Source organism: Rhineura floridana, chromosome 18, assembly GCF_030035675.1.
Source record: "Rhineura floridana isolate rRhiFlo1 chromosome 18, rRhiFlo1.hap2, whole genome shotgun sequence".
NCBI classification, from domain to species: Eukaryota; Metazoa; Chordata; class Lepidosauria; order Squamata; family Rhineuridae; genus Rhineura; species Rhineura floridana.
The window spans coordinates 27,833,032-27,858,715 of record NC_084497.1 but is presented as its reverse complement, the minus strand read 5'-3'; the positions used below and the strand labels follow the sequence as shown (position 1 = coordinate 27,858,715).

General features: G+C 48.8%; 1 protein-coding gene across 1 annotated transcript in view; it reads left to right on the top strand.

Moving 5' to 3' along the window:
* The window catches only part of LOC133372304 (protein Wnt-4), a 49,732-nt gene extending 37,041 nt beyond the window's left edge, over positions 1 to 12,691 (top strand). The window contains exons 4-5 of the mRNA XM_061600707.1: positions 1,831 to 1,973; positions 5,682 to 12,691. Coding sequence (XP_061456691.1) covers positions 1,831 to 1,973; positions 5,682 to 6,149 — 611 coding nt within the window. The 3' untranslated portion in view covers positions 6,150 to 12,691. The remainder of the gene's footprint in view (positions 1 to 1,830; positions 1,974 to 5,681) is intronic.
* The last annotated feature ends 12,993 nt before the right edge of the window (positions 12,692 to 25,684 follow it).

The following is a 25,684-nucleotide window of genomic DNA, read 5'->3' as shown; positions in this document are numbered from 1 at the left end:
AAGTCAGTGTGTTTTTTGCTCTTGTAATGCCATCTTTGGACTACCACAAGATGCTGTGCGTGGGGCTGCCCTTGAAGACAGCTTTTTGTCCAGAGGCTTAGGACTGCATGGGTTCCCATCTATGGACTCCTTAAAACAGGGCTGGGGAACCTGTGACCCTCCAAATGTTGCTGGACTACAATTCCCATCAACCCCAGCTATTGGCCATGCTGATGGGAGTTGGAGTCCAACAACATGAGTGCCGCATGTTCCTCACCACTGGTGTGGAGGTTGGGATGCTAGTGGTGACAGCCTGGATAGCGATGGCAAGAGCCTGTTGATCAGGAATAAGGAACTGGACACCCCCCCAGATGCTGCTGGACACCAGCCCCGGCCAGCATGGCCAATGGTCATGGATGATGGGAGTAGCAGTCATGCAACATTTGGAAGGCCACAGCTTAGCCGGTCAGCCCTGCTGTTGATTTTGTTTTGTTACGTTTACATGGTTCCACTTAAAATTTGTGCCTCTTCCTGCCCCTCTCCTTTTTCGAGGGGGGCACAGAGGAATAAAGCACAGCTGAGCTCAGCCTGCAGCCTCGTTTTGTGTCTTTTGTTGGATGGTACCTCTCAAGACTGCAGACAGGACAGGGGTTGAAGGTTTGGATGCTCAGACTTTTTTTAAAAAAAACAAAAAAAACCCCAACCCTGACTTTTTTGTTTGCACAACAGATGATTCAGGCTTGCGTTCTGAAATTGTGCAAGATTATGCCTCAATTTTTGGAGCACCAGCTGTTAATGGAGGGAGTAGGACATCAGACTGCATGTTCTCTGATCCACGTATACCAGGCATAGCCAAGAGGGGGTAACCCTCCAGATGTTATTGCGATCAGAGCAACCTCACAGCTCAATCCAGCCTGGTTTAAGGGAGGTTTGGATTGCAGCCTTAATCACCCGTCAGTCTCCCCCTCCAACATCCATGCACATACATTTAGATCAGCTAAAAGTCCCTGTCTTAACTGGGCATATTTTTAATTTTGTAAATTATTTGAAATGCATCTGCTTGTTTAAAAATGGCAGATGGGCAGCGCCATGATGGAAGAGGTCTTCCCTCTCATGCGTGATAGGAAACAGGAATGCAACATCTGAAAAACCGAGGGGGCTCTTTTCTTTAGAGCTATTAGTCTCCCATATGCAATTTCATTTCCTTCATGGATTGAAGGAACGTGCACACGCTCAGATTTTGTCTAGTTTTGGTGTCAGTCTTGTTAATTATTCTTTGTGTGGAAAAGTGGGTGAGATGGGGTATATGAATATGAATCACGCTTAGAATGGATCATGTTGAGGGCTGCCTCAACCCCGGACCTGGCCTTGCCTCTCAGCCATGGAGAGAGCTATTCCTTGGAGCTGGGGTGAAGAACGTGTGGTGTGTGTTTTCAGCCCCAGGGACTACATTCCCCATTGGGAAAACCTTCTGGGGGCAACATGCCGGTGGTGGGTGTGGCCAGATGTAAAAGTGGGTGGAGCAACAGGTGTGACTCTTACCTGGTTGCACTCCAGCAAAAGTTGGAGGTCTACACTCACACACACATTTCCACCATCCAGACATGCAAAAGGCATTATCGCCACTCAAGGGCACATTGGGAAGGAACATGGAGTCCAAAGGGCCAGACAGTGAGGCCTGGAGGGCCGCCTTCCCCCCTTCCCCCGGGCCTGAGTTTCCCCCACACCTGCCTTGGGGCCTCCGACAGGAGGAAGGGGAAGCGCCTCACTTGCATCGTCATGCTAAATAAGCTGCGTTCTCCTCCCCTGCATCAGCGCTGCCATTTGTTGTCTGCCTCCCCCTTGCTCTAGGCTTCCAGTGGTCTGGCTGTTCCGACAACATTGCCTACGGGGTGGCCTTTTCTCAGTCTTTCATCGATGTGAGGGAGAGGAGCAAAGGGGGCTCCTCTAGCCGGGCACTCATGAACCTTCACAACAACGAAGCTGGAAGGAAGGTAAGGAGAGTGGCTTGTGCATTTGCTTCCTGTGCTGGCTTGCTTTTGAAAAAGAGCAAGTTTCTAGCCCTCAAGGCTTCAGAGAAAAGATTGAAAGTACGTGGGGAACAACTGGTTGGCTCTTCCAAAGCCAGAGGATAAATGAGCAAGGGACGAGTGCCAACAGGCATAGGAGAGCTGCCTTTTTAATTTATTTTATCATCTGATTTATATCCCACCTTTCCTCCCAGCAGGAGCCCAGTCGTCTAGCTCACTATTGGCCACACTGGTTGGCAGCAGCTCTCCCGGAGTTCAGGCAGGAATCTGTCTCAGCCCTATCTGGAGATGCCAGGGATTGAATCTGGGAGGTTCTGCATGCAAAGCTGATGCTCTGCCACTGAGCTATAGCCCTTCCCCAACAGGCAGGACAGCTATTGGCCACTGCGCTGTGTGTGAGCCTACATCATCTCTCCTCTTTCCAGGCTTCAGGGCCTTCCATAATCCAAGTTTTCACCAATCTGGTGCCCTGCAGATGATTTTGGACTATGGCGCCTATCAGACCCAGCCGGCATGGCTGTTGGGAATTATAGTCCAAACATCTGCAGAGCACCAGGTTGGTGAAGGCTGCGTTATCCCCACAACATTAAAAAAACACCCCTGCAGATCTAGCAAAACACTGACACAGTTGCAAGAATTTCTCGGAGGGGGCTGTATTTTGGTAGCCAAGGACAAGCAGATATGAACTAACTTAAGTTCATCCAATTTTGTGGAGCAAGACCTAGCCTCAGCAGTTTTCACTGTGGAATGTACACATAAGTAGGCCTGCAGGGTAGTCTTTCTAGGACATTGTTGCAAACTGTCACCTGTACAATGTCCCCAAATTTCAGCTAGTTGCCACTTACTGATTTCCTTCTGGAAACAAACAACAAAAACCCGGTTGGGGCATAAAATGTCCCAGAAATGCATTGGGGTGTATTTAGTACCCAGCCAATGCCAGCGGATAAGGGTAGTAAAAACAGCATCATGTTTTTCATAGAACAAAGAGCATTGCAATCGAATGCACAGAAGTATCCTCTGAATAAGTGTTTTCTGGCTCTGGGTGTTTGGCTGTTGTCAAGCACGCGTCTTCTGACTCCACAGACACAAATGTTATCTGGAGTCAAGAGATCAGCCCACCATAAGTTGGAAATCTCATTGGGGTAGAAAATGCACCCCAAAATTATTTTTCTCGGCATTTAATCTCTCTACCCCTAAAATGGGGTGGGTTTGTTTGTTTAATTCCATTTATGAATCGCTTTCCAGAAAATGTCTTGAAGCAATTTCACAATAAAAGCATTAGCAATGAAAAAAGTGATATAATTTCATATATTATTGTATATTGTTGTTGTTATGTGCGTTCAAGTTGACTACAACTTATATAAAAACTATTTTAAAAAACGAAAAATGGTTTCATATGTAAAAAGAATTTCAAATCCAGTATAGACAGAGTGGGATGAAGATCTCAGCCAAAAAGGCTGGGGAACCTGTGGCCCTGCAGACATTGCTGGGCTTGGAAGCGTCATCGGCTCCAGCCAGCACAGCCAATGGTTAGGGACAATGAGAGTTGCAGTCCAACATCTGGAGGGTCAGTCTAACAAAATCTGGAGCATTTCCCAGAATGTTTCAATGCAGCAGCATTCAAGGCCATTGTGGAAAATTAAAAAGGAGGCTAGGTGTGGTTGCCTAGACGGGGAAAAAATTAAGAGTGAGGTCCAGGGTATGCACCAGCCATCGGTCTCCTGGTGAGGTGGTTGGATACTGGCAGTTGCCCAGGTAAGTTACCACAGTAAGGCTTCCTGAATAAAATTGCAGGTTATGTTCATGTTAAAAGGGGGTAAGGGACAGCAGAAAATTAATGCTTGCAGAGACAGACGTAATTGGTTCCCTAATGACTAGAATACCAAGATGCTGCCACTTTGAAAGACCGAGTCCTAACAGATGCAGAACGAGCACTGTATGGTTCCACAGATCGAAGCAGTCGTGTCAGCTTCAGTTTATGTGGTCCATAGATCATAAACATTAAATACAGTATAAGGTTATTGAAACAACCCCAGCAAAGAAAAAAAAATGCAGGCAAAAAATGTGCATGCAAATTGTGCCTTTTAAAAATAAGAATGTAAGAAAATCCATGATCAATCGGAAAGTGGAATACCAGATATGACTGTATTTAAAGACACTCCCTTTTCTTTACTGTGAAAAAACAGGTGTGTGTGTGCGTGCGTGCACGTGTGTGGTGCATTTTGTATCCTCTGCTACGATTTTGTTTTTTTTAGAAATGCATACCCCTCTTTTCACCACGGCCGGGTTGCAAAGCAACTTGCAAATATTAAAACATACACTATACATAATGGAAAACAATAATGTGTCAAAGAAGAAAACGTTAGCCCAGCATTTACCCAGCAAATAAAACTGGTTTAACCTGGCACCTGAAACTCCATGAGGATGGTGCCTGCCTGATTCCTAACGGTTCCATAGAGTTGGGCCCTCTACACTGAAGGCCCAACTCCTGGTGGACATGAGTGGTGCTTCTGGGCCACGGGGGGCCACGGGTAGTGCTTTCCCCAGATGGTCTTAATGATCGATCTGGGACCTGGTTGCAGTAATGAATTCTAGCAACAGTTAAACCGGACAGAGAAGGAAAGAGGGGAGGCGTGGGACTAATACAAATCTATGAGGTTTAGGGAGGCCCTCAACAGTTCAAGGTTCTTAGGAACACAGAAAACTACCATTGTCCTGCCTAGCTCAGCACTGTCTACTCTGACTGGCAGTGGCTTTAAAGGGCTTCAGACTGGGGTCTCTCCCAGTCCTAACTGGAGGTGGCAGGGCTTGAACCTGGGACCTTCTGCATTTAAGGGCCTTCTCAGTGGTGGCCCCCAAATCATGGAATGATGTCTGTGACGAGGTGCGCCTGGCGCCAACACTGATATCTTTTTGGCACCAGGTCAAGACTTTCCTCTTCTCCCAGGCATTTTAGCATGTGTTTTTAAATTGTTTTTATATTGTTTTGAATTTTAAAATTGTGTTTTAATTTTTTTAAAAAATATGTGTATTTGTTTTAATGTTTTTGATTGCTGTAAACCGCCCAGAGAGCTTCGGCTATGGGGCGGTATACAAGTGCAATAAATAAATAAATAAATTTAAAGCAGATCCGCTGCCACTGAGCTACGGCCCTTAGTTTTCAACAAACATTTTTTGGCAAGGTTCTTGTGTTGATATGCAAAGCCCTGAACAACTTGGGTCCAGGATACCTTAAGGATGGCCTGAGCCCTTATATCCCAGTGCAATCACTGAGATCATCAGAGGAGTGCAGTTAGAGAGGCACAATTGGCCTCAACCAGAAGTTGGGCATTTAGTGTTGCTGGTGCCATGCTGTGAAACACGCTTCCAGCAGAGATCCCACAGGCATCCTTGCCGCTGACTTCCAGGTGTCTCTTAGAGACCTGCCGTTTTATGCTGGCAGGCTTCTGCAGTTGCTTAATTTTTTACAAATTTTGATTAGCCGTTCCCTTTAATGATTATGCGCAATTGATGATTTATTGTATTAACGTTGTACTTTGGTATGGCACCAATCAAGTTCTTTAGGCAACCAAGTGCAAGTTATAGCCAAAGCCTGGATATGAGACAACATGGCGGAAGAGAAATGCTTTTATGAATGAATCAATAAATCTCTGCTCCTCCCCCCCCAACTAGGCCATCCTGAACAACATGCGGGTGGAGTGCAAATGCCACGGCGTGTCGGGCTCGTGCGAGGTGAAGACCTGCTGGAAGGCCATACCTCCGTTCCGCAAGGTGGGCAACGTCCTGAAGGAGAAGTTTGACGGGGCCACAGAGGTTGAGCAGAGAAAGATCGGCTCCACCAAAGTGCTGGTTCCCAAGAATTCCCAGTTCAAGCCCCACACAGACGAGGACCTGGTCTACCTGGACTCCAGCCCCGACTTCTGCGAGCACGACTTGAGGAACGGGGTCCTGGGCACCAGCGGACGGCACTGCAACAAGACCTCCAAGGCCATCGACGGCTGCGAGCTGATGTGCTGCGGCCGCGGCTTCCACACGGACGAGGTGGAGGTGGTGGAGCGGTGCAGCTGCAAGTTCCACTGGTGCTGCTTTGTCAAGTGTAAACAGTGCCACCGTGTTGCGGAGATGCATACGTGCCGGTGACATGGGCAGAGGAGCCTCCGTTCCTGGCTGACGGAGGTGGACCCAGAGACCGCCTTGGGAGAGGGCCTTGGGTCACCCCGCTTGGGAGACGCTTCAAAGGGAAACAGATTTTTTTAAAAAAGGAAAAATATTTAAAAGTTCCAATAGTGATTGTATTTTTTTTTAAATGTCATCGTTGCCATCTTTGGCCTGCTGTATTTATTGCCCTAACCAGAAACCCTTCCTCCCAGCTCGGGGTCCCTTCTGCTCCATGGTGCCGTGGGGAAAGGCTGCTCCCCCCCGAGGCCCTTGTGTCTCCACCCACAGACCCGAAATGGATGGGGAAGGTCATGCCCGGCAACAAACGCTGTTTCCAACAATGCATGTTTGAAACTAGTCCTGAATCTGTGGGTTTTTCTTTTGAAAAAAATGCAGAGTGTTTTGCATTATGGAGATTTTCTGGATGCAACTAGTTGTCTATCATGAGGGCATTGTGGTGGAGTGGAGGGATCTGAGGCAGATCAAGGAATGGGCAACTGCCCTCCTCCATTCCTGTATCTCCAGCATAATAAACGTGGGGTGGGATCGGCCAAGAACGCTTCCAGTATATCAAAATGAGCTCTTGCATCGCTTGGTTCACTTCTATGGGGCTTATGCAGCATATCCCGGTGGATTGTGGCCCGTGAGCCTCCTCTCGCTCACTTTCTGCCCCGTGCCACTTTTAAGAGCAAAGTGATTTCCCCCGAGTGAGACAAGCCCTCATAGGCAAGCTTCCTTGACCTTCCTGGTTGCCCTGAAGATATTTCTGATGTCAGCTGGGGCTTAACTTGAGCCAGGCCTCTAGATGTAGATCCTAAGGAAACCTGTTTCAGCCTGAGGGCCAAATTCCCCTCATGGACAACCTGCAAGGGGCCACGTGCCAGTGGTGGGTGTGGCAAAAAAAAAAGTAAGCATGATCAGACACCCCCCCCCCCCGTCCTCCATCCAGTTGAGACAGAGGTATTATCACAGTTCAAGGATGCATTCTAGCCAGGTAAAATCACTTGAAGAAGGCGCAGAGCAGGGCCTGGGAGGTTTGTGGCCTGGGAGGATGAGGCTTGGGCACAATCCCAAGGGCCAGGTAGGGAGGCCTGCATTTTGTCCCTGGCCCTGAGGTCCCCCCACCCCTTCCCCTAGACCTCTGGTCAGTGGTGGCTGATGGTGCCATGTCAGTGGGGCAGTGGAATCCACTCCAGGTTTTAGTCCAGACTTTCAAGGTCCTGAAAGAGATCTCCATTCCCAAGGTTCGCAGTATCCGTGGCCAGCTTTGAGCCGCCTTATACCAGTTCTGAACATTGGTCCATCTAGCTCAGTATAGTCTGCGCTGCCTGCTGATTTCTCAAGGCTGTTTGGAGGCGTGGTGTGCCAGAACATCCTATGGCAGGAGTGGGGAGCCTTTGGCCCGCCAGATGTTGCTGAACTACAACTCCCATCCACCCTAGCAAGCACGGTCTATGGCCAGGGATGATGGGAGTTGTAGTTCAGCTATAGCTGGAGGGCCAAAGGTCCCTTTCAACTCTCCTGTGGCATTTAGTACTCCAGTAGATTCTGGGTACAATGCAAGCAAGACCTAGGAAGCTAAACCAGCACCAACTGAACAGCTAGCTCGGTTGTCAAAACCCGAGTGCTGCAACGGCCCTGAAACATTATTCCTTATGCCAGTGATTGCCAAATATTTTTTTTTCCCTATGAAAATTACTGAAGGTCTTAGCAGACCACTCAGTTATTTTTCTGCATGTTGCAGCGATTGTAATCTGCTACGCTAAATGCTGTATCATTTTTTCCACTGTATTTCATTGCTGCTTTTATTTCCTATATTGTGCTTTATTGTATTACAATTCACATTCCATTGTAACACAATAAACTGCAGCGCAAGAAATAAAAGAACAATTACAAATCGATATATTTAATGTAGACATGCCACGGACCACCTCGATGAAGCTCTTGGGCAGCTGGTGCTCCATGGGCCACTGTTTTGGGGAACCCCTGGCTTAGGCTGAAAAACAGAGAAGCAGAGAAACAGGTGCTCTGCCACTGAGCTACGGCCCTCCCCTTAAGATACAGGAACACAAGAAGTGGCCTTAAACCAAGTCAGACCACTGGTCCATCTAGCTCAGTATTGTCTGCACTGACTGGCAGCAGCTCTCCAGGATTTCAGACGGGATATTCCCAGCCCCAGCTGGAGATGCCATGGATTGAACCTGGGACCACCTGCGTTCAAAACTGATGCTGTAACCACTGCGCCACAGCCCTTCACTATACCACACCAGAGCATTCGTCCATCTCGTTCAGTACTCCCTGCACAGACTGGCAGCAGCTCCCCAGGGTTCCAGGCAGGGGTCTCTCCCAGCCCTATCCCTTCCCTTAACAGAGGAAGCTGACTTATACTGAGTCAGGCCATTTCCTCTCAAGCTCAGTATCACCTACGCTGACTGGCAGTAACTCTCAAGGGTTTCAACCGGGAATCTCTCCCAGTCCTATCTGAAGATGCCGGGGACCGAACCTTGGCCCTTCTGCATGCGAAGCAGATGTTCTATCACTGAGCTACGGCCCTTCCCTAAATTTGCTCTTTAGATGGTTGCAAAAATGAAGTTGCACTTCCGGCTAGCGGCTGTAGCAGTCTAGAGACCTGTTAAGTAGGGTCCCCCCCCCTTCTTTTTAAAGTCATGTATACCACAGGCCACTGTGTTATCTTTCTCAGTGAGTGCCACACGGTCTGCTATGTTTTTCAGCAGATGAAGAAAGAGGAAAGAAAAGCTCTTCAGCTCAGGCGCTCTCTCAAGGTTGCAGGGAGCCTCTTCCCCTTATTATTGAGCGAGCGGGCTGACTCAGGATGACGCTGCGGAGCTGAAAAGGGCGAGTGTCAATGCTGTTTCATGTCAAGAAAAACAAACCCATGAGCTAATTTAGCTTGGAACTCTTAAAAAAAAAGAAGTCAACATAAACAAAAGAAAAAGCAATCCAAGATCAGGCTGACATTTGCAAGGGTCACTCTTCAAGCGATGTGCCCAGCAGCTCTAATCTTACGTGCTGATCTTGGCTGCCTCCTTGGCCGTTGTCCTGAGAAGTGTCCTGTTGGCAGCTGCATCTGTCGGACTAATCCCAAAAAGCGGGAGAAAGTGCCTCAAGAAGGCTTAACTTGAGTTAGCTCTCTCTCGTACCTGGCCTGGCACTGAGGTTTGTGAGCAGGATGCTGGAGCAGAAAACAGAAGTGGGGGACTGACAAGAAACGTCACTCCAAGTGTCACGCCGAGCGGTCAAGGAAAAGGGGTGGTGTCCCGATGAAAATCAGCCTTTCTCCAATCTGGTGCCCTCCAGATTAGTTCTGGACTGCAACTCCCATCACCCCTGACCGCTTGGCCAGGCTGACTGGGGCCGATAGGAGCTGGAGTCCAACGACATCTGAAGGACACCATGCTTTGGAACGGCTGGCCTAGGCTGAGCGGCAGTGGCTCTCCGTGGTTTCAAGAAGTCTTCCCTGCCTACCAGGGATTGGAGCTGGGACCTTACGTACGCCAAGCACGTACTCTGCAGGATGGTAGTAGTGGCCACCAACTTGGATGGCTTTAAAAGAGGATTAGACACATTCATGCCATGGAGGTGTAAGGCTGTGATGGCTGTGTACTGCCCCCAATCTCAGGAGAAGTCTACCTCTGAATACCAGCCGCTGGGAATCGCAAGTGGGAGTGCTGTCGCACTCGGGGCCCTGCCTTGCGGAGTTCTCGTTGGAGCTTCTGGTTGGCCACAGTGAGAACAGGATGTTGGACTAGATGGCTTTCGGCCTGATTCGGCAGGGCTTTTCTATTTTCCACCACTGCTAGGGGGAATGAGGGGGCAGAAACACAGTGGTGTCCCCGGCTGGAAGGGCATCACGGTTAAGGACGTGTGTCCCTCCTCATCGGAACATCTAGCCACGCATTTGGGATTGGCACTTTAGGAACTGGGGATGCTCAGGATGAACGTGAGCCAGACAGGGCAGATATGACGGCCTCTGTGGTTCACCCTGTGATCCGTCTGCCAGGAGCTGCAGGCCGGGTTTTCCAACGGGCAATGCTGACTCAAGCGCACGGAGAGAGGCCTCCGCTTTTAAAAAGGCAAGAGAGAAAGACGCAGAGATGCTTCTCGGCCCCTTCTTTGCAAACCCACAGCAAGAGCTAGAGCCGGCTGTCCTCTTGAGACAGGAATCTACAGGGAAGGGTGCAAATGGGGCAGCATGTGGGGTCTTCCTTCTCCCTCCTGGCAGAGAATGCAAAGGGGCCCATTCCGGGCAATCGGCTCAGCTCCCGCAACGGAGTTTTTGCTGCCGTGTCGTTCGGCGGCCAAGATGTTCCAGGTGGACCTCATCTGGAGCTTGTTCCAGTGACCACAGCACTCCCCCGCCCCATCACTGCCACAGCAGAGACAGCCTTGAATGCGTGTCTGCATCCTACCCCCCCTTCCTAACCTTTCCCCTTTCGCTCTGTTGGGAGGAAGACAAACGTGAGGCCCATGGAGCAGAAAAATGCGCTCTGCTCACCCACCAGGCCTGCAAGCCGTTGGAGAGAAAGCAGGAGAAGCGTGTGTGGTGGTGCTTTTCGTGGGCCTTTGGGTGGCTGCCTTCATAAGTAAGGGATGGAAAAGCCCTCTATACAAATGTGCACAGGACTTCCAATGAACCGCACTGGCAGGTAGGAGACAACAGGTTGTATCCAATCCTAGTCCCCCTCAGGGTAGACCCATTGATGTGAATGAGCAAGACTAAGGCCACATGCATACCATACATTTATTCCACTTCAAGCAGTCTTGACTTCCCCCAAAGAATCTTGGGAAGTGGAGTTTGTGAACCGTATTCTCCTCCCAGAGCTACAATTGCCAGAGCGGTTTAAACAGTCGGTCCCTCATCCCGGAGAACTCTGGGAATTGTCACTCCGTGAGGGGAATATGGCATCTCCTATCAACCCTCAGAAGCCTTCACAAACTACACTTCCTGGGATTCTTTGGGGGAAGCTGTGACTGTTTAAATAGTGCTTTAAATGTTCATGCGGATGTTGTCTAAGTTAGGTCCACTCATTTCAGTGTGTCTACTTCAAGTACAACTTAATTGGATACAACCTTTACCGTGCAATCCTGTACATGCCTTCTCAGAAATGAGGCCCATTGACTTCAATGGGATCTACTTCTATAATGAGTGTGTGTATAAGAGGGCCTCTTTATTTGCCCTTTGTCACAGGCTGCCATCAGGTGGCTTGCAGAGATTTAGGATTTGTATCCAGTAATAGTCCTGCTCAGAGTAGAGCCATTTAAGCTATTGGACATGACTGATGAACGTTCATTAATTTTAATGGTGGATCTTCTCTGCGTGTAACATAGATGGATCAAACCCTTAGATCGGAGATGGGGAACCTGTGGCCCTTCGGATACTGCCTGGCTGCAATTCCCATCATCCCTGACTTTTGGTCGTGCCAGCTGGGGCTGATGTGAATTGAAGTCCAAAAACATCTGGAAAACCCACAGCTTCTCCACCCCTGATTTAGATGTTCTGCTTCCACACAGAGGCACTTTTGAGGTGGATGCTGATTTGTTCATCTGCACAAGAATCTTTAATCTGGGGAGATTTTCCAGTTGTAACCCTGATCCTCCCTCCTTCCCTACTTGTGATTCCCAGCAGCTAAGCATATCAGATTGCAGCCAATGCTAGCCCCCTTCAGAGCAGACCCACTGAAGCTAATGAACGTGGCTGACTTAGGTTCATGCATTTCAATGGATCTGCTCTGAGTAAGATTTAGTTGGATTTAGTTGCTGCCCTGGGCTTCTACTGGCAGGAAGGGCGGGATATAAATCAAATAAAAAATAAATAAATTATAAACCCATTGCCTACAATAGTGGAGGTAATAGAGGCAATCCCACTGGGCCTATCATTCCCTAGGGAACGTCTTCAGCTCTATGGACCAGATCCTTATCAGGAATGGGCATGCAGGACTGGCCGCCTGTCAACCATCTGACATCATAATGATGCCAGGTGATTTGCTGCTTCGAAGTCCCAAAGTTGGGAAAAGCCCTTCACAAGAGACAAGGCACTGCTTAAACAGAGTGTGTGTGTGGGGGGGAGTTTTAAGTTTTATCAGGGGTTTCAACACAACCCCCCTTTGTGACTAGGCACTAGGCCCATGGCGTTTCACCCGCTAAGGGGAAAACAACATGAAATTGCTGTGAACATGTACTTTTTGGTCTCTCTCTCTGAATCATTTTGGCTGTCACAGCATTCTGTTCTCTGTTGGCAGCTCAGGAGTGAGAAGGCCAGGCTGACCACTTCCCTCGTACGTTTCCCCTGTGGCACAACATTTTCACTTGGAAGCTGGACTGGTGCAAGATTTTGGATGCTGCTATTCCAAACCACATGGTACTTTGACTCTTGTTTTTGAACCTTGGTCGCCTTTCTTTTACACTGTATGATTGGCCGCAATGTTTCCATCATGTAGTCTGACTCACATTTTTAGCGGTTGTTTCCTATTAAAAAAAAAAAAGAAGAGAGATTTTTCTGTAATTCTGGCAATTATGTGTTCCGCTGATTGGAGCTTGTGTTTCTTGCTAAATGTAGAACTCGCCTGCTTCTCTTGTGCCAGGAAGGGAAAGGACAGAGAAATGTTCAGCTTTAGTGATGCTCAGTAAAGGCTGCAATATCTCTTTACTAAACATCCCGGATCTTCCTGCTGTGTGACAAGAGGGTTAGTCTGAGCTTTTCAGTGACAGCAAGGGGCTAGTCCCTGTGGTTGGAAGACAAGGGGTGGGGAACTTTTTTGCATTCCGAGGGCCGCGTGTGTATAGCGAGCGAGGCCAGAGGCAAAAGTGGGTGAAGGAAAATGTATGAAAGATAGATGTTTCTGTTAATAGCCACAGACCACACAAACCTTTCTATCCTCTAACCAGGAATGCAAGAGACAATCACTGCTCCTGAACACAATGAAGCTAGGCAAAATCACACTCGAAGGAGTGGGGCTGGGCTGTTGAGAAGTACACACTGAGAACAGAGGGTGTGGACTGATAAGAGGTGTAGCATGGAAAGAGTGCTGAAGGGCCATATTTGACCCCCAAACCTGACGTTATCCACTCCTGTGGTAGACAGAAAGCATGAGAAATGCCAAGAACGTGCTTGAGCCCCTAGCCCGAGTAGAAGAAGCAAATGAAAAGCCCTAAAGAAGGTGGTGCTATTCCAGCGGTGGGAGAAGCAACTCCCCAGTTCCAAGGCCTTTCTAGATGGTGTTGGACTACAACTCCCATCCGCCCCAGCCAGCATGGCCAATGCTCAGGGATGATCGATGATGAACATTTATTACCTGCCCTTCACCCATTTTAAAATACGGCATTAAAAACAACCTGAAATCACAAAGTAAGGTAGGTCCCAAAAATGTATGTCTCAGGTGACAAAGGCAAAGATAAAGAGGTGTGTCTTCAGCATCTGCTTAAAACTGTACAGTGGGCCAGGCACATCTCGGTGAAGAGGGAGTTCCACAACTTAGGGGCTGCCACAGAGAATGTCCTCTCCGGGGCCACCACCACCCTGAGCTTCCGAGGGGGCAGAATTACCAAAAGGGCCTGTAGGGAAGGAGGTGGTCTTTCAGATATTTGGGACCCAAGTCATTTAGGGCTTTAAACACTAACGTGAGTACCTTAAGTTGGGCCCAGGAACAAATTGACAAGCAACGCAGCTATTTTAGAACTGGGGTTATACGAGTTCTAAAAGCAACCCCAGCCGCTAATCTGGCCGCTGTGTTTTGGACCAGCTGAAGTTTGAGTCATCTTCAAGGGCAGACCCACATAGAGTGCATTGCAATAATCCAATCTGGAAGTTACCAGAGCAGGGAGAGCTGCCAGGTCATCTCTGTCCAAAAGGGGCCGGAGCTGTAAAAAGGCACCCCTAGCCACTGAGGCCACCTGAGACTCCAGTGTGACAATGTTAGAACCAGGAGTACCCCTAAGCTGCAGACCTGCTCCTTCCAGGGGAGAGCAATCCTGCCCAGCGCAGACCGTCTACCCACCGAGTTCCCCATGAGAACTCTGGACACATCTCTGTCTTTACAGGATTCCACCTCAATTTATGATGGGAGTTGGAGTTCAGCAATACCAGAAGAGCTACAGGTTCCCAATCACTGACCTAGCCTCTAGAATAAATGTATAAGGCTGTTCGTCCTCTGATCCTGCAATGCCCATGCTGGATTTTTCACCTAAGGTTGCTCCAGTAGAGCCAGTGTAGTGTAGGGCTTAGAAGGTTGGACTGTGATCTGGGAGGGAAGGTTGGATATAATGTAATGTAGTAGTAGTCACAACAATAATAACCATCCCAGTTTAGCTTATGCCAGGGGTAGCCAAGGTGGTGCCCTTCAGATGGTATTGGACTACAACTCCCATCATCCTTGACCACTGGCCATGTTGGTTGGGCTGATGGGAGTTGGAGTCCAACAACTTGCAGCACACTGAGTAGCTCTATCTTATGTTCTGTTCCAAGAGCAGCTAACCTTTGGCCTTCCACGTGTTGCTGGACTACCATCGTCCCTGACCATTTGCCTTTCTTGTCAGAGGCCAATAACATTTGGAGGGCCACAGAGGATCCCCACCCCTGAACTGCACAGCAGACCTAAGGGCTGCATTGCTGCATCAGGAAAGCAATGTGTGCATCCCTGCCCAAATGCAGTCATTTCCTGATGACTGAGCTTGGCTGCTTTCCCCAGCAGCTGGGAAGGAAAGAGGGCAGAGAGAGAGAGAGACCAAGCACATGCCAAAAGGACTAATCTAATGAGCAATGAAATGGCAAATGTAGTTCAATGTATTAATATAAGCAGTGAAGGCTGGCCCATTGGGGCATGTGGGGCATTGCCCCACCAACCTCAGCTAGCCCTCGCCTGCCTAGCTTCCCACTGACGAGCAGTCCAGGGGGTGGCAAGACCTGTCAGCTTCTTCCTCTTCCTCCTCAGTCTCAGTGTTACCCTTGGAGAACTCAGCAGGGAAGAGGATGGGGACGAAACTGGAATTAGCTGGCTCAGCTTGTCATTGGCTCTGGCTCCACCTACTGGTTGGGCTCTGTGCCTCCCGCCCCACTAGTGACGATGGGCACCACCCCGACATATGGCTACCCTATGAATAGGGATTTTATGGTAAGCGGTATTCAGAGGGGGATTCCCATTGCCTCCCTCTGGGGCTAGTCCTCCCCAGCTGGCTAGGGCCTGCTCAGCTTGCCAGCTGAGGGGCAACTAGGCTCCTTGGGACTATGCAGCCTGTCCACGGCTGCACAGGTGGCAGGGCACGTCACCCCTGAGCCACTCCCTGTGGGGTGATCTTTAGCTGGCCTTGACGCCCAGGAGACACCAGTGGGGATTTGAACTCACAGACTCTGGCCTCCCAGCCAGGCTCTCCGCCCCACTGTGCTATACCAGCTGATACCTCTTTTAACGCCATCCAAATCAGTGGTCATCACTACATCACTGCCCATGGGAACAGAGAAGGTCACATGGAGGCCCTCTGTACACACAACGCTCATTTAAAGCATCAGCCGCTGAAGCAATCACGGCAGGAATGAGATGAACTCTTCTGGAAAGAAGGGACCGAGCCAGGCTCCTGGTAGGAAGTCCTGCAGGGCTGGCATGATCGATGTTCACAAGGCAAGAAGTTAAGTGCTGGCGGAGCACCAGAACAAAACAGAAAGCAAACACACAAACGGCCTCTTTTGAGTCTCTGCAGTGTTGTTCTCAGCCTTGGAACAAACAGATCAAAAGGCAAAAGAAAGAGAAACAGATCCACACGGGGCACCCAGCATGTCCTAAGTTTCCAGGGGAAACAAACCCTCAGAAAACAGAACACAAATCTTTGGGGGGGGGGAAGGAAGAGGAGATTCCTCTCCAGCATGGGCCAATCAAGGCAAAGGGCAGGGCATGACATCAATGGACGTCTTGGCACTCATGACTTCGGAACGCTCAGGGAGATCCTTGCCCCACCTGGGCAGCTGGGCATTCCCTGGGTAACCTCCACCCCTTTGCCCTGGGAGAAATCTCTGCTCTTAAGTATCTGGGTCTTTGGTCTGATCCAGCTAGGCCACGTTTAAGTCAGGCTGCTTCTCGGCTCAGAACAAGAAAAAAATGGCAAATGCCCCCTGGTGGCCTCGCAGGGAGTGAATTCAACAACCCTTATGAATGGAAGAACTTAGGAGGAGCCCTGTAGCTGGATCAGGCCAGAGGCCCATCTAGTCCAGCATCCTGTTCTCGCAGTGGCTGGCTGGATGGGAAGCCGGCAAGCCAGCACCTGAGCGCAAGAGCGCTCTGCCCTCCTGTGGTTTCCAGGAAGCCGGCATTCAGAAGCATACCGCTTCCAACTATGGAGGAAGAGCGCAGCCATCGTGGCTAGTAGCCATTGATAGCCTTATCCTTCATTAATATGTCCAGTCCTTCTTTTGCACCTTGCCAGCGTTTGTGGGGTCTACAGGGTTAAAATGGAAGGGCCGTAACTCAGGGGAAGAGCACACACTGCTCTGCTTGCATAAAGTCCCAGGTCCAACCCCTGGCACCTTTCGGTAAGGCTGAGGATGGCCCTTGCTTGAGACCCTGGACAGCCGCTTGCTAACCCTGGGGCAGCCGTTATCCAGGTTTGGTTTTCATCTGGGCTCCTGCTGGGAGGAAAGGCGGGATATAAATAAAATAATAAATGATAATAAATCAGCCCCAGCCAGCATGGCTAATGACCAGGGGCAATGGGAGTTGTAGTGCAGCAACAGCAGGAGGGCGCCAAAGGTTCCCCACACCTGCAGGAAAGGTCTTCCTATGCATCTGGCTCATCTGTCTTATAAAAACTAGAAGCAAAACCACTGAAAGTTACCAGCTTATTCCCACATTCGTCTTACACCTACCATTTCTTTCTCTCCAATGTTGCCTTGCAAATTCCATCTCTGACCCTTCAGTAATTCTAACATACTGCATCGCTTCAATAATTATGTCATTTTATCCCTTTCACCTGTCTCTTGGTTTTCAGATAAAACACTTTTAGCTTCCTCCATGGCATTTAAACTCTTATTTTTCACCATGGGAAAGAACTGAAAGCCTTCTCTCTCTCTTTCGCCTTCCTTGATGGCAAAGGCCTCATATCATTTTACCTGAGCACTGCCTTAATAAATTTCTCCACCCCAAGGAGCATTATAATCACCTTGCTCCAACTGCTTACTGCATGTAAAGCTATCTTAATCAGCAATGCCCCGACAAGTGTGCATTGTTTCTCTAAGTATTCCTCATTTCCTGCTCCAACTCTCTCTGTCTCTCAGCTGAGATCAACCTCCTGCATTTGGCCTTGTAACATAACTGCAGCTCAGGTTATGCCAATGCAAAGCGCGGACACCTCCCATGGTGCACACACACACACAGCTCAAACTGGGCTTGCCATCTGCTGGAATGAGGGCACCACTGTGGCAAAATGGTTAAGAGTGCTGGACTAGGACTAGGGTTCAAACCCCCGCTTGGGCCTGAAGCTCACTGGGTGACTTTGGAGTCTTGACCCACCAGCTGAGAACTAATAGTGCAGACAAAATGGAGGAGTTAAAGGGACCAATAAGGCAGTTCCTGTATCTGAAGGGTGCATTAGCAGCAGCCAACGCAAGGCTGCATACCCGGAAGATCTTTAGGGTCAGAATGGACCCAACGACCCATCTTCCTCTATCTCCTTCCAAAGCACACCAGAAGGGTTTGACTACCTGTGCAGCAGCTGCCTTTTCAAGTGGCAGGCCAACAACTGATTTTTAATTTTTTTTTAACCAGGGATGGGGAAATTTGTGGCCCTCCAGATGTTGCTGGACTACAACTCCCATTATCCCTGACAATTGGCAATACTGATTGGGGCTTACATGGGAGTTGGGAATCCAACAAGATCTGGAAGTCCACAGGTTCCCTGCCCGTTTTAAAGCGTGTAAGCAGGCACTCTTAGGATTACATACCCTTCAAGAATCTGCGACAGATGACTCTGGTGGCCAGGTTGAAACAGCAAGGCGCCAGCAAAAGACAATCTAGCATGCTCACAATGCTCAATCTAAAATGTCCCCTTTGGCCTCACGTACCTGACCTGGTGGTGTGCGACCTGGGAGACCAGGGTTCGAATCCCCACACAGCCATGAAGCTCACTGGGTGTCCTTGGGCCAGTCACTGCCTCTCCGCCTCAGAGGGAGGCAATGGCAAACCCCCTCTGAATACCCCTTACCATGAAAACCCTATTCATAGTCACCATAAGTCGGAATCGACTTGAAAGACAGTCCATTTCCATTTTAAATTAATATGGATGGCTTTATCATTGGGTTCAAGCCTTCTGGAATAGGTAGCATAAGTGCCCCCTAAACATCTAGCCAAAACAGACTAATGCAGGGGTGGAGACTCTTTTCAGCCTAAGTGATGCATTTCCTGGTAGGGAGCCTTCCAAGGGCCACATGGCAGTGGATGCAGTGTAATGGATGCACCTTTTAATCGTTGTACAGTAGGCGACAGCCATGCAATAGTCAGAGGTTTCTACACACACATTTCTCCATCCAGGTAAGAGGCATTGTTCAAGGACACGTACCAGTCAGGCAAAAAAAAAAAAAATCTGGAGGGTGCGGCACAGGACCAGTGGAGTTCCGAAGGCCAAACAGAGAAGCCTGGAGGGCCACACTGGACCAATGGAAGGGAACACTGGGGAAAATGGCACCTATTCCAGAAGTCCCGCCTTCCTGACTTGAGGTCTAAGGCAGCAAGAACCCCGTGATCACTATCGTTTGTGAAGCGGGCCGGTAAGCCACTGGCCGCCCTAGCAGGTTTATTGTGTGTGTTTTTCACAGAGCCTTGCACTTCGGGAGCAATTAGCAGCAGAGTTGAAACTAATTTCCCGTGCAGCCAGCTCCAACACAAACAGCACGGGCTGGCTCTCACTCAGCACCTCCACGCACACTCACCTCTGTGTTTGAAAAGGGCCGGGCCAGCCCTGCCAAGAACAACACGCATACCCCAAGGCTTCTTCAGGTTAAGAGGCAGCCTTGGAGGCACAGACTTGCTTGGCCTGGCCAGCAAGTCTCTCTCTCTCTCTCTCTCTCTCTCTCTCTCTCTCTCACACACACACACACACACACACACACACACACACACACAGACAGACACAGAGAGAGAGAGCAAGTCACTCGGCAAGTGGCAGAAAGACAGCTTGTGTTCCGAGAGCCTGGGGTCAAGGAAGGAGCGGGGAAAAGCAAGCAACAAGGCCCTGTGTATGCCAAACTCTTCCCCCTGCTTCACATACATGCACCCGCGGTCACGACTAAAGGTGGAAGGGATGCAAGGCCGGGGCTGTGGTTTCAAAACAGCTCCGGCTTTCGAAGAGCTCCATTGAGATGATATAAATACTCTGCAAACAGCACCTGCGTGGGCAAGAGATCCAGGCATGCTGGCCAACACCGCTTCAACACTTACAGCTGAAACAACAACTGGGGGGGGGGGGGGGGAAGAGAGAGACAGAGGGGAAGGAGGGAGGCTGATCCAAGGGTGTTTTCCACCCTCCAGACCTGGACAGAGCAGCAGAACACAACATCATTGGGACCCAAGGCAAGGAAGCACTCAGAAGTCGTCAGCTCCCATGGTATGGCCAGGCCACAGCAAAGCGTTCTGTAGTCAGGGTAGGGCACGGCCCTGCTCAGGAACATTTCGTAAGCAGAGTCATGACTTGCCGGAGCTGTTTTCTACACAAGGAACAGCCCCCACTTCTGACTGTACATGCTAAGACACACAGGAGCTTTAGGCTTGCCATGATTCTCTAGTCCAGGGGCCACCAACTTCTTTAGGCCCATGGGCACATTTAGACTTCTGAGCGACTGCTGTGGATGTCACCTCCTCTGACTATTTCTCTCCCCCAAATCTCCCTCTACCTCACCCTCAGAGTGACAGAAAAAGTATAGGTTCAGCCAACTAAGCTCTGCTCAGAGCAGACCCACTGAAATTAAGCCATGTCGATTAACGTCAATGGATGTACTTCCAAGTAGGACTGATATTGGATACAACACTGTGTGTGTACACACATGCACACCATTTTTCCAAGGGATCTGGCCAAAAGTTAGATCCAACAGAATTCATCCAAGCCATGAAAAGTACATAGAGCTAAAAGAGGAAGTGGGAAAGAGTGGCATTCTCTCCCACTTCCTCCTTCAGCTCTATGTGGTTTCAAGGGAGAAAAAAATAACCACCCTATCTTATGACTAATGGAGGGTAAGAAGATTTGCAAGGCCGCATGGGAAGACCTCAAGGATACCATTGTGCCCACAGGTGCCAAGTTGGCAACCCCTGTTCTCCTTGCTCAAGCCACTGTGCGAATATGTTCAAGAGAGAGATCTATGGAGGAAAGTGCTATTCCCTAAGAACAGGTGTGGGGAAGCTCTGGAGGAAGGGCGGGATATAAATTTAATAATAAACAAATAAGACCTTTGGCATTCCAGATGTGGCTGAATTACAGCTCCCATCAGGCCCTGAGAGCATGGGAAATGGCCAGGGATGATGGGAATTGTAGTTCAGCAACCTTAGGTTCCCCACACCTGCTTTAGAACCATACACACGTTTCTGCACGAGAGATGAGGACCTGGGCTGCTGCACAAAACAAAAGAATCAAGTCTGAGGAGATTGGACTTCACCTGCTGGAAAAAGCACAGGGTTTATAACCACAAGGCTCCAGCAGACAGGTTTATAGGATGTAAACTGCCAGTCCTTGGTCGGCTGGCCTTGCTCTTTCCATCAAAGGATATCAAGAGTCTGACAGCCTAGTGGGATTACGCTGCAGAACTTGCAAGATTAATTGTGAAAGAAACAAAAGAAAAAAGTTCAAGGCAGAAATAGAAGGGAAAGTGGCAAGCGTGCTGTAACAGAAGAGCCAATCCCAGCTCTTCTGTCTCATCTTTGGCCACTGGTCAGGCTTGGTAGGGCTGGTGGGAGTTGGAGTTCAGCAACATCGAGACAGCCAAAGCTTCTCCACACCTGCTGTAAGGACAGGAGAGGGCAACATGCGGCTTTCAGCCAAATTTCATGAAGTGCTTGGCCTAATACCACGCAGTTCACAAAGAGGAAAAACAGGGTGAAAGGGGGCTGCCACGAGAAGAGTGTGGTCCATTTGCTTTTGGCTCCCAACCTACCCGCTGCTATAACGTGGTCCCTGACACATGACCCAGCAGGCAGTAAGACTTGCACCAGCGATTGGAGGCCGGTAAGAGAACTCCCCATTATTACCCTCCTCAACCTTTCCTTTTGCTGCCGTCGGTCTCCTCCGGAGGAGAGAAGACGGAGCCAGCTGTAAGCCATCTAGCCTGGTGAGAGGACCCTTCCCCTCTGCACTGTATGTAAGCCAGGCTCTGCTGAGGTTCCTTAGAGTGCAGTTAAGACCTGCAGCAACAGCTGGAACTTTGTTTTTTGCTCTGTACTGATGTATTTAAATCTGGCTTATTTCTTTTTGTAATAGCCATTTCCTTCTGTTTGCTAAATTGACGGTTTTTGTCCTGTCCTGAATTCACTGATATGTTTTTGTAAACTGTCTTCTCTCTCCCACCCCAGCACTTTGTATTTTGATAAGTGAACATTCACTGAAGCCGCTCTGGGGACAGCTCAGCATGGAAAAGCAGCATATAAATAAACTAAGTCCATGGAGATGACTCCTCAACAGAAGCCCCCCCCCCCGATACACACTGTCAAAAAGACCTGCTTTATCAGGGTTCAGCCCTGTGCCTGCCCCCCCCCCCCGCCACCATGCCCTGAAGCCAATCTTACTCAACATAAGAAGTCAGGCAAGAAGCTATTTACAAGCCCAGCTTATGCCCCCCCCCACAACAACCCAACACCTTTTACTTCGATTTACTTTTCCTAGTAGCAAAAATGCACATTTGAGGAAGATGGGTGGAGGGTTATGCTCGCTCCAGAAATGGAAAGGACAAGGTGAAACTTTCCTCTTTCAACAAGCCATTTAAGTTGAGACCTATCCCAGTCTGCATCTGCGTCAGAATTGTTTAATATGTTTTTTTAATAATGTTTTAACCCTTTTCAAGGTTGTTTTTTAAAATGTTTTTAATGCTGTTTTGTTTTAATGTATTTTAAGATCTGTTTTATGATGTTTTAAAGTGTTTTAGTGCTTTGTTTGCTGCCCTGGGCTCCTGCTGGGAGGAAGGGCGGGATACAAATAAAATAAATAAACAAACTTGGAATGCTGACCTACAGTGAAGGCAGCCGTCCAGCATACCTCTGAAGATATCCTCACACTGTCCATGGATGAGGAAGAGGCTGCAACCTTGGACACCCCAATGTCTCTGTAACCCAGAGCCCTTGGCCATCACAGAGGGCCCAGCACTGCCGGAAGAACAGTAGGGCACGGCTAGGAGCTGTAGCATGCGGACTTTCTAGAACAGGGTCCGGTCCTCAACACACCTGGTCCCAGCTGTTCAGCTCTTCCAGAAACATCTCTTGTTGATCCCTTTGGAGCACATTTGTAAACAGCTCGGCAGCTTGCCCACTCTACACAGCCAACGCTGAGGCAACGCAAAGATGTAAGTAAGTAAACAACTGCATGCAAACGCCAGCCACAGACTGCTAGGACAAGTCACACCTCCCATGGACATCTTGTAACAGAAGCCTTCCCTCTTCTTTGGGGTGGGGGGAGTCAACTGAGAAGCAGCACTGGCAAAATTGGTCCAGCTCCACCATCTAGTGGCCTCTTCCAGAAGTGCAGATTAGGATACATCCTAAATTCTGCAACAAGCACATCAACCAGCTCTCGGTAGATGACTGCTGGCTGGTGCCCATCAAGACTGGTGGGTGGAAGGCAGGAAATCAAATAGTAGGTGGAGCCAGCCAATTCTCATTTTGTTACTCTCCTCCTTGCTGAAGTCTACAAGGACAACACATGGGTAGGGGCTGGGTGAGGGCAGCCTGAGGTTGGTGGGGCAGTGGCCCATTTGCCTCCTTGGACCAATCTCCACTGTGGGTTGGGACACAACACAGGCTGGAGAACAAAAGTAGATTTTGCAAGGCCTTATGGTCTCTTCTGCTTCAAGCCTCTATTAAACTCACCCTCTATTCAACAATGGTCCAGGGACCTCACTGCCCTTGCTATACTTGAGCATATTTTCTATCAACACCAATCTTCTGTGGATACCTATTTGGACATCTGGAGGGCTTATACAGACTTCCCATTTCAGATGGAAGTACTGACGGTTATTGTATTCTTAATGTGAGCTGACAGGGGGGTTTCCCATTTCCCCTTTTTATTAAAAAAATATTTTGTAAAATTTAATATTTAAAAAATTAATAAAAACAGAAGCTATGTATCAAGCACGCCCAACTTCTATATTAAAGGGATACATGCTATTTTCCAGACTGGTTCAGCAGCTGGGAAATATCTCACAAGACAACCTAGGAAGCTGCATTATATGGAGTCCATCTAATTCAGCATTGTCTACACTGACTGGCAGCAGCTATCCAGGATTTCAGACAGGGGACTCTCCTAGCACTACCTGGAGATTCCAGGGATTAAAGCTAGCAAAACAGAAGCTGTATCACTGAAGCTAGGAACCTGCAAACACTTCCGATCTTGTTGGGACTCCCATCAGTCCCAGCCAGCAGAGCCAACGGTCAGGGATTACGGGAGTTGTAGCCTGCAGATTCTCCACTCCAACACTAACAAAAGAATACATTACCTAGCAACAATGGCTTCGCAGAGATATAGGTCAGATACTTGGCTGAAGTATCCATACAAAATCCCAAAGGGAAGCAAGGAATCTGTGACAACATTCAGATTTTTATGTAGAAGTGAAACTACTCTGAGTTTTATCACAACTTTGTTCCAATTTGCTGGGTAACAAAACTGGTTCTCAGATTGTTAGTTGGACATTCACCTTATACAAGAACTTAAGAGCCTGCTGGATCAGGCCAGTGGCCCATCGAGCTCAGCATCCTGTTCTCACAGTGGCCAACCAGATGTCTATGGGAAGCCCACAAGCAGGACCTGAGTGCAAGAGCACTCTCCCCTCCTGCAGTTTCCAGGAACTTCTGACAGCAACAGTGGAACATAGCCTTATCCTCCATGAACTTCTCTAATCCTCTTTTAGAGCTATCCAGGTTGGTGGCTATCACTGCCTCTCGCGAGAATGAATTCCATAGCTGAACTAGGTATTTCTTCTGTTTGTCCAGAATCTTCCAAGATTCAGCTTCACTGATGTCTGTAAGTTCTTGTGGATAGAGAAAAGCTTTTCTCCCTCATAACACTTTCTCCATACCATGAATAGCTGTATACACTTCTACTATGTCACCGCTTACTCATACAAGATGTTGAAATTATCCATTTTACTGGAACTGTATGTTGCATGTGCTTCATTTCCACGCCCCACCCCCATGTCCTGGAGTATCCCAGGTGCTCCTTTCCACCTCCCCTCCCCAGTTGCTCCATTATCCAACCCCCCTCCCAGTTTTCTCCCCTTTCTCTCTTTACCCCTCTGGGTTGTTCCATTTTTATGTTCAGTTGTTCAGGTGCCAATCTGAGCCTTGAAAACCACATAGAACAGGAAGAGGGAAATGCATCTCGCTCTTGCCTCATGACCATCAACACCATTGGTAAGCCACTTTTTCACACACACACACACACAAATGCTCAAAGCAGCTTATAACCAGGAGAACATCACGTCACAGATGAAACTTCCTCCTTCAGTAACATGTACTTTTGAAGGGGATGGGAGGTAACTGCCCTTGCCAACCTCATGAGGAAGTGGCCAGTGAGCAGGGTGTTCAGAGGAAGTCACTGTGGACTTGCACCCCTTGGAAATTCTTCTAATACACCTTGAAGGATACTGCCGATTTGGAAGGCAAATATTTGATTCCAAGGGATTAATGCATGTGAACATATACACCCTCGTGTGTTGTCCAGGCTACCCCCCAGATGTTGCTAGACTCAGTCAGCCCCAGTCAGTATGGCCAACCATAAGTGATGATGGGAGTTGTAGTTTAGCAGCATCTCACAGACACCCGGTTGGGGAAACCTTCCATAGTCCCACATAACACACAGGTCCTATTCCCCAAGCTGGGATCAACTGACTCCACAGGTCAGCGCATGGTGTCACAGGAACAGGTATCCTAATTCATATTACAGGGGAGAAGCAGGAAGAGCAGTGTCTGCATTTGGAATCAATGACTGCCTTGTGTCAATATTTCTTCCGAAAGTGCTCGCAACCAATCCCTGGTAGGTGGGGATGAAGACACAGGCGAAGGAACTCATATCAGCTGGTTAAGAGACCACCAGTGGCCTAAGAAAATTCTTCCATATTTGTTCTGTTTCCTTGCTTCAGTATTTTAAATTGCAGGCCACCTTAAGTGCATTTGGCAGATAGCAAATAATAGTTAAAGTTGCTGGAGAGAAGAGAGGAAAATATATTTCAAAATGCTGTCCATACGATATTGTGATCCAACCCCCACAATCCTGTCTAGCCCAAGCTGAAGGACAACATACAACTTTACCAATAGAGTGGTAACTGAAGA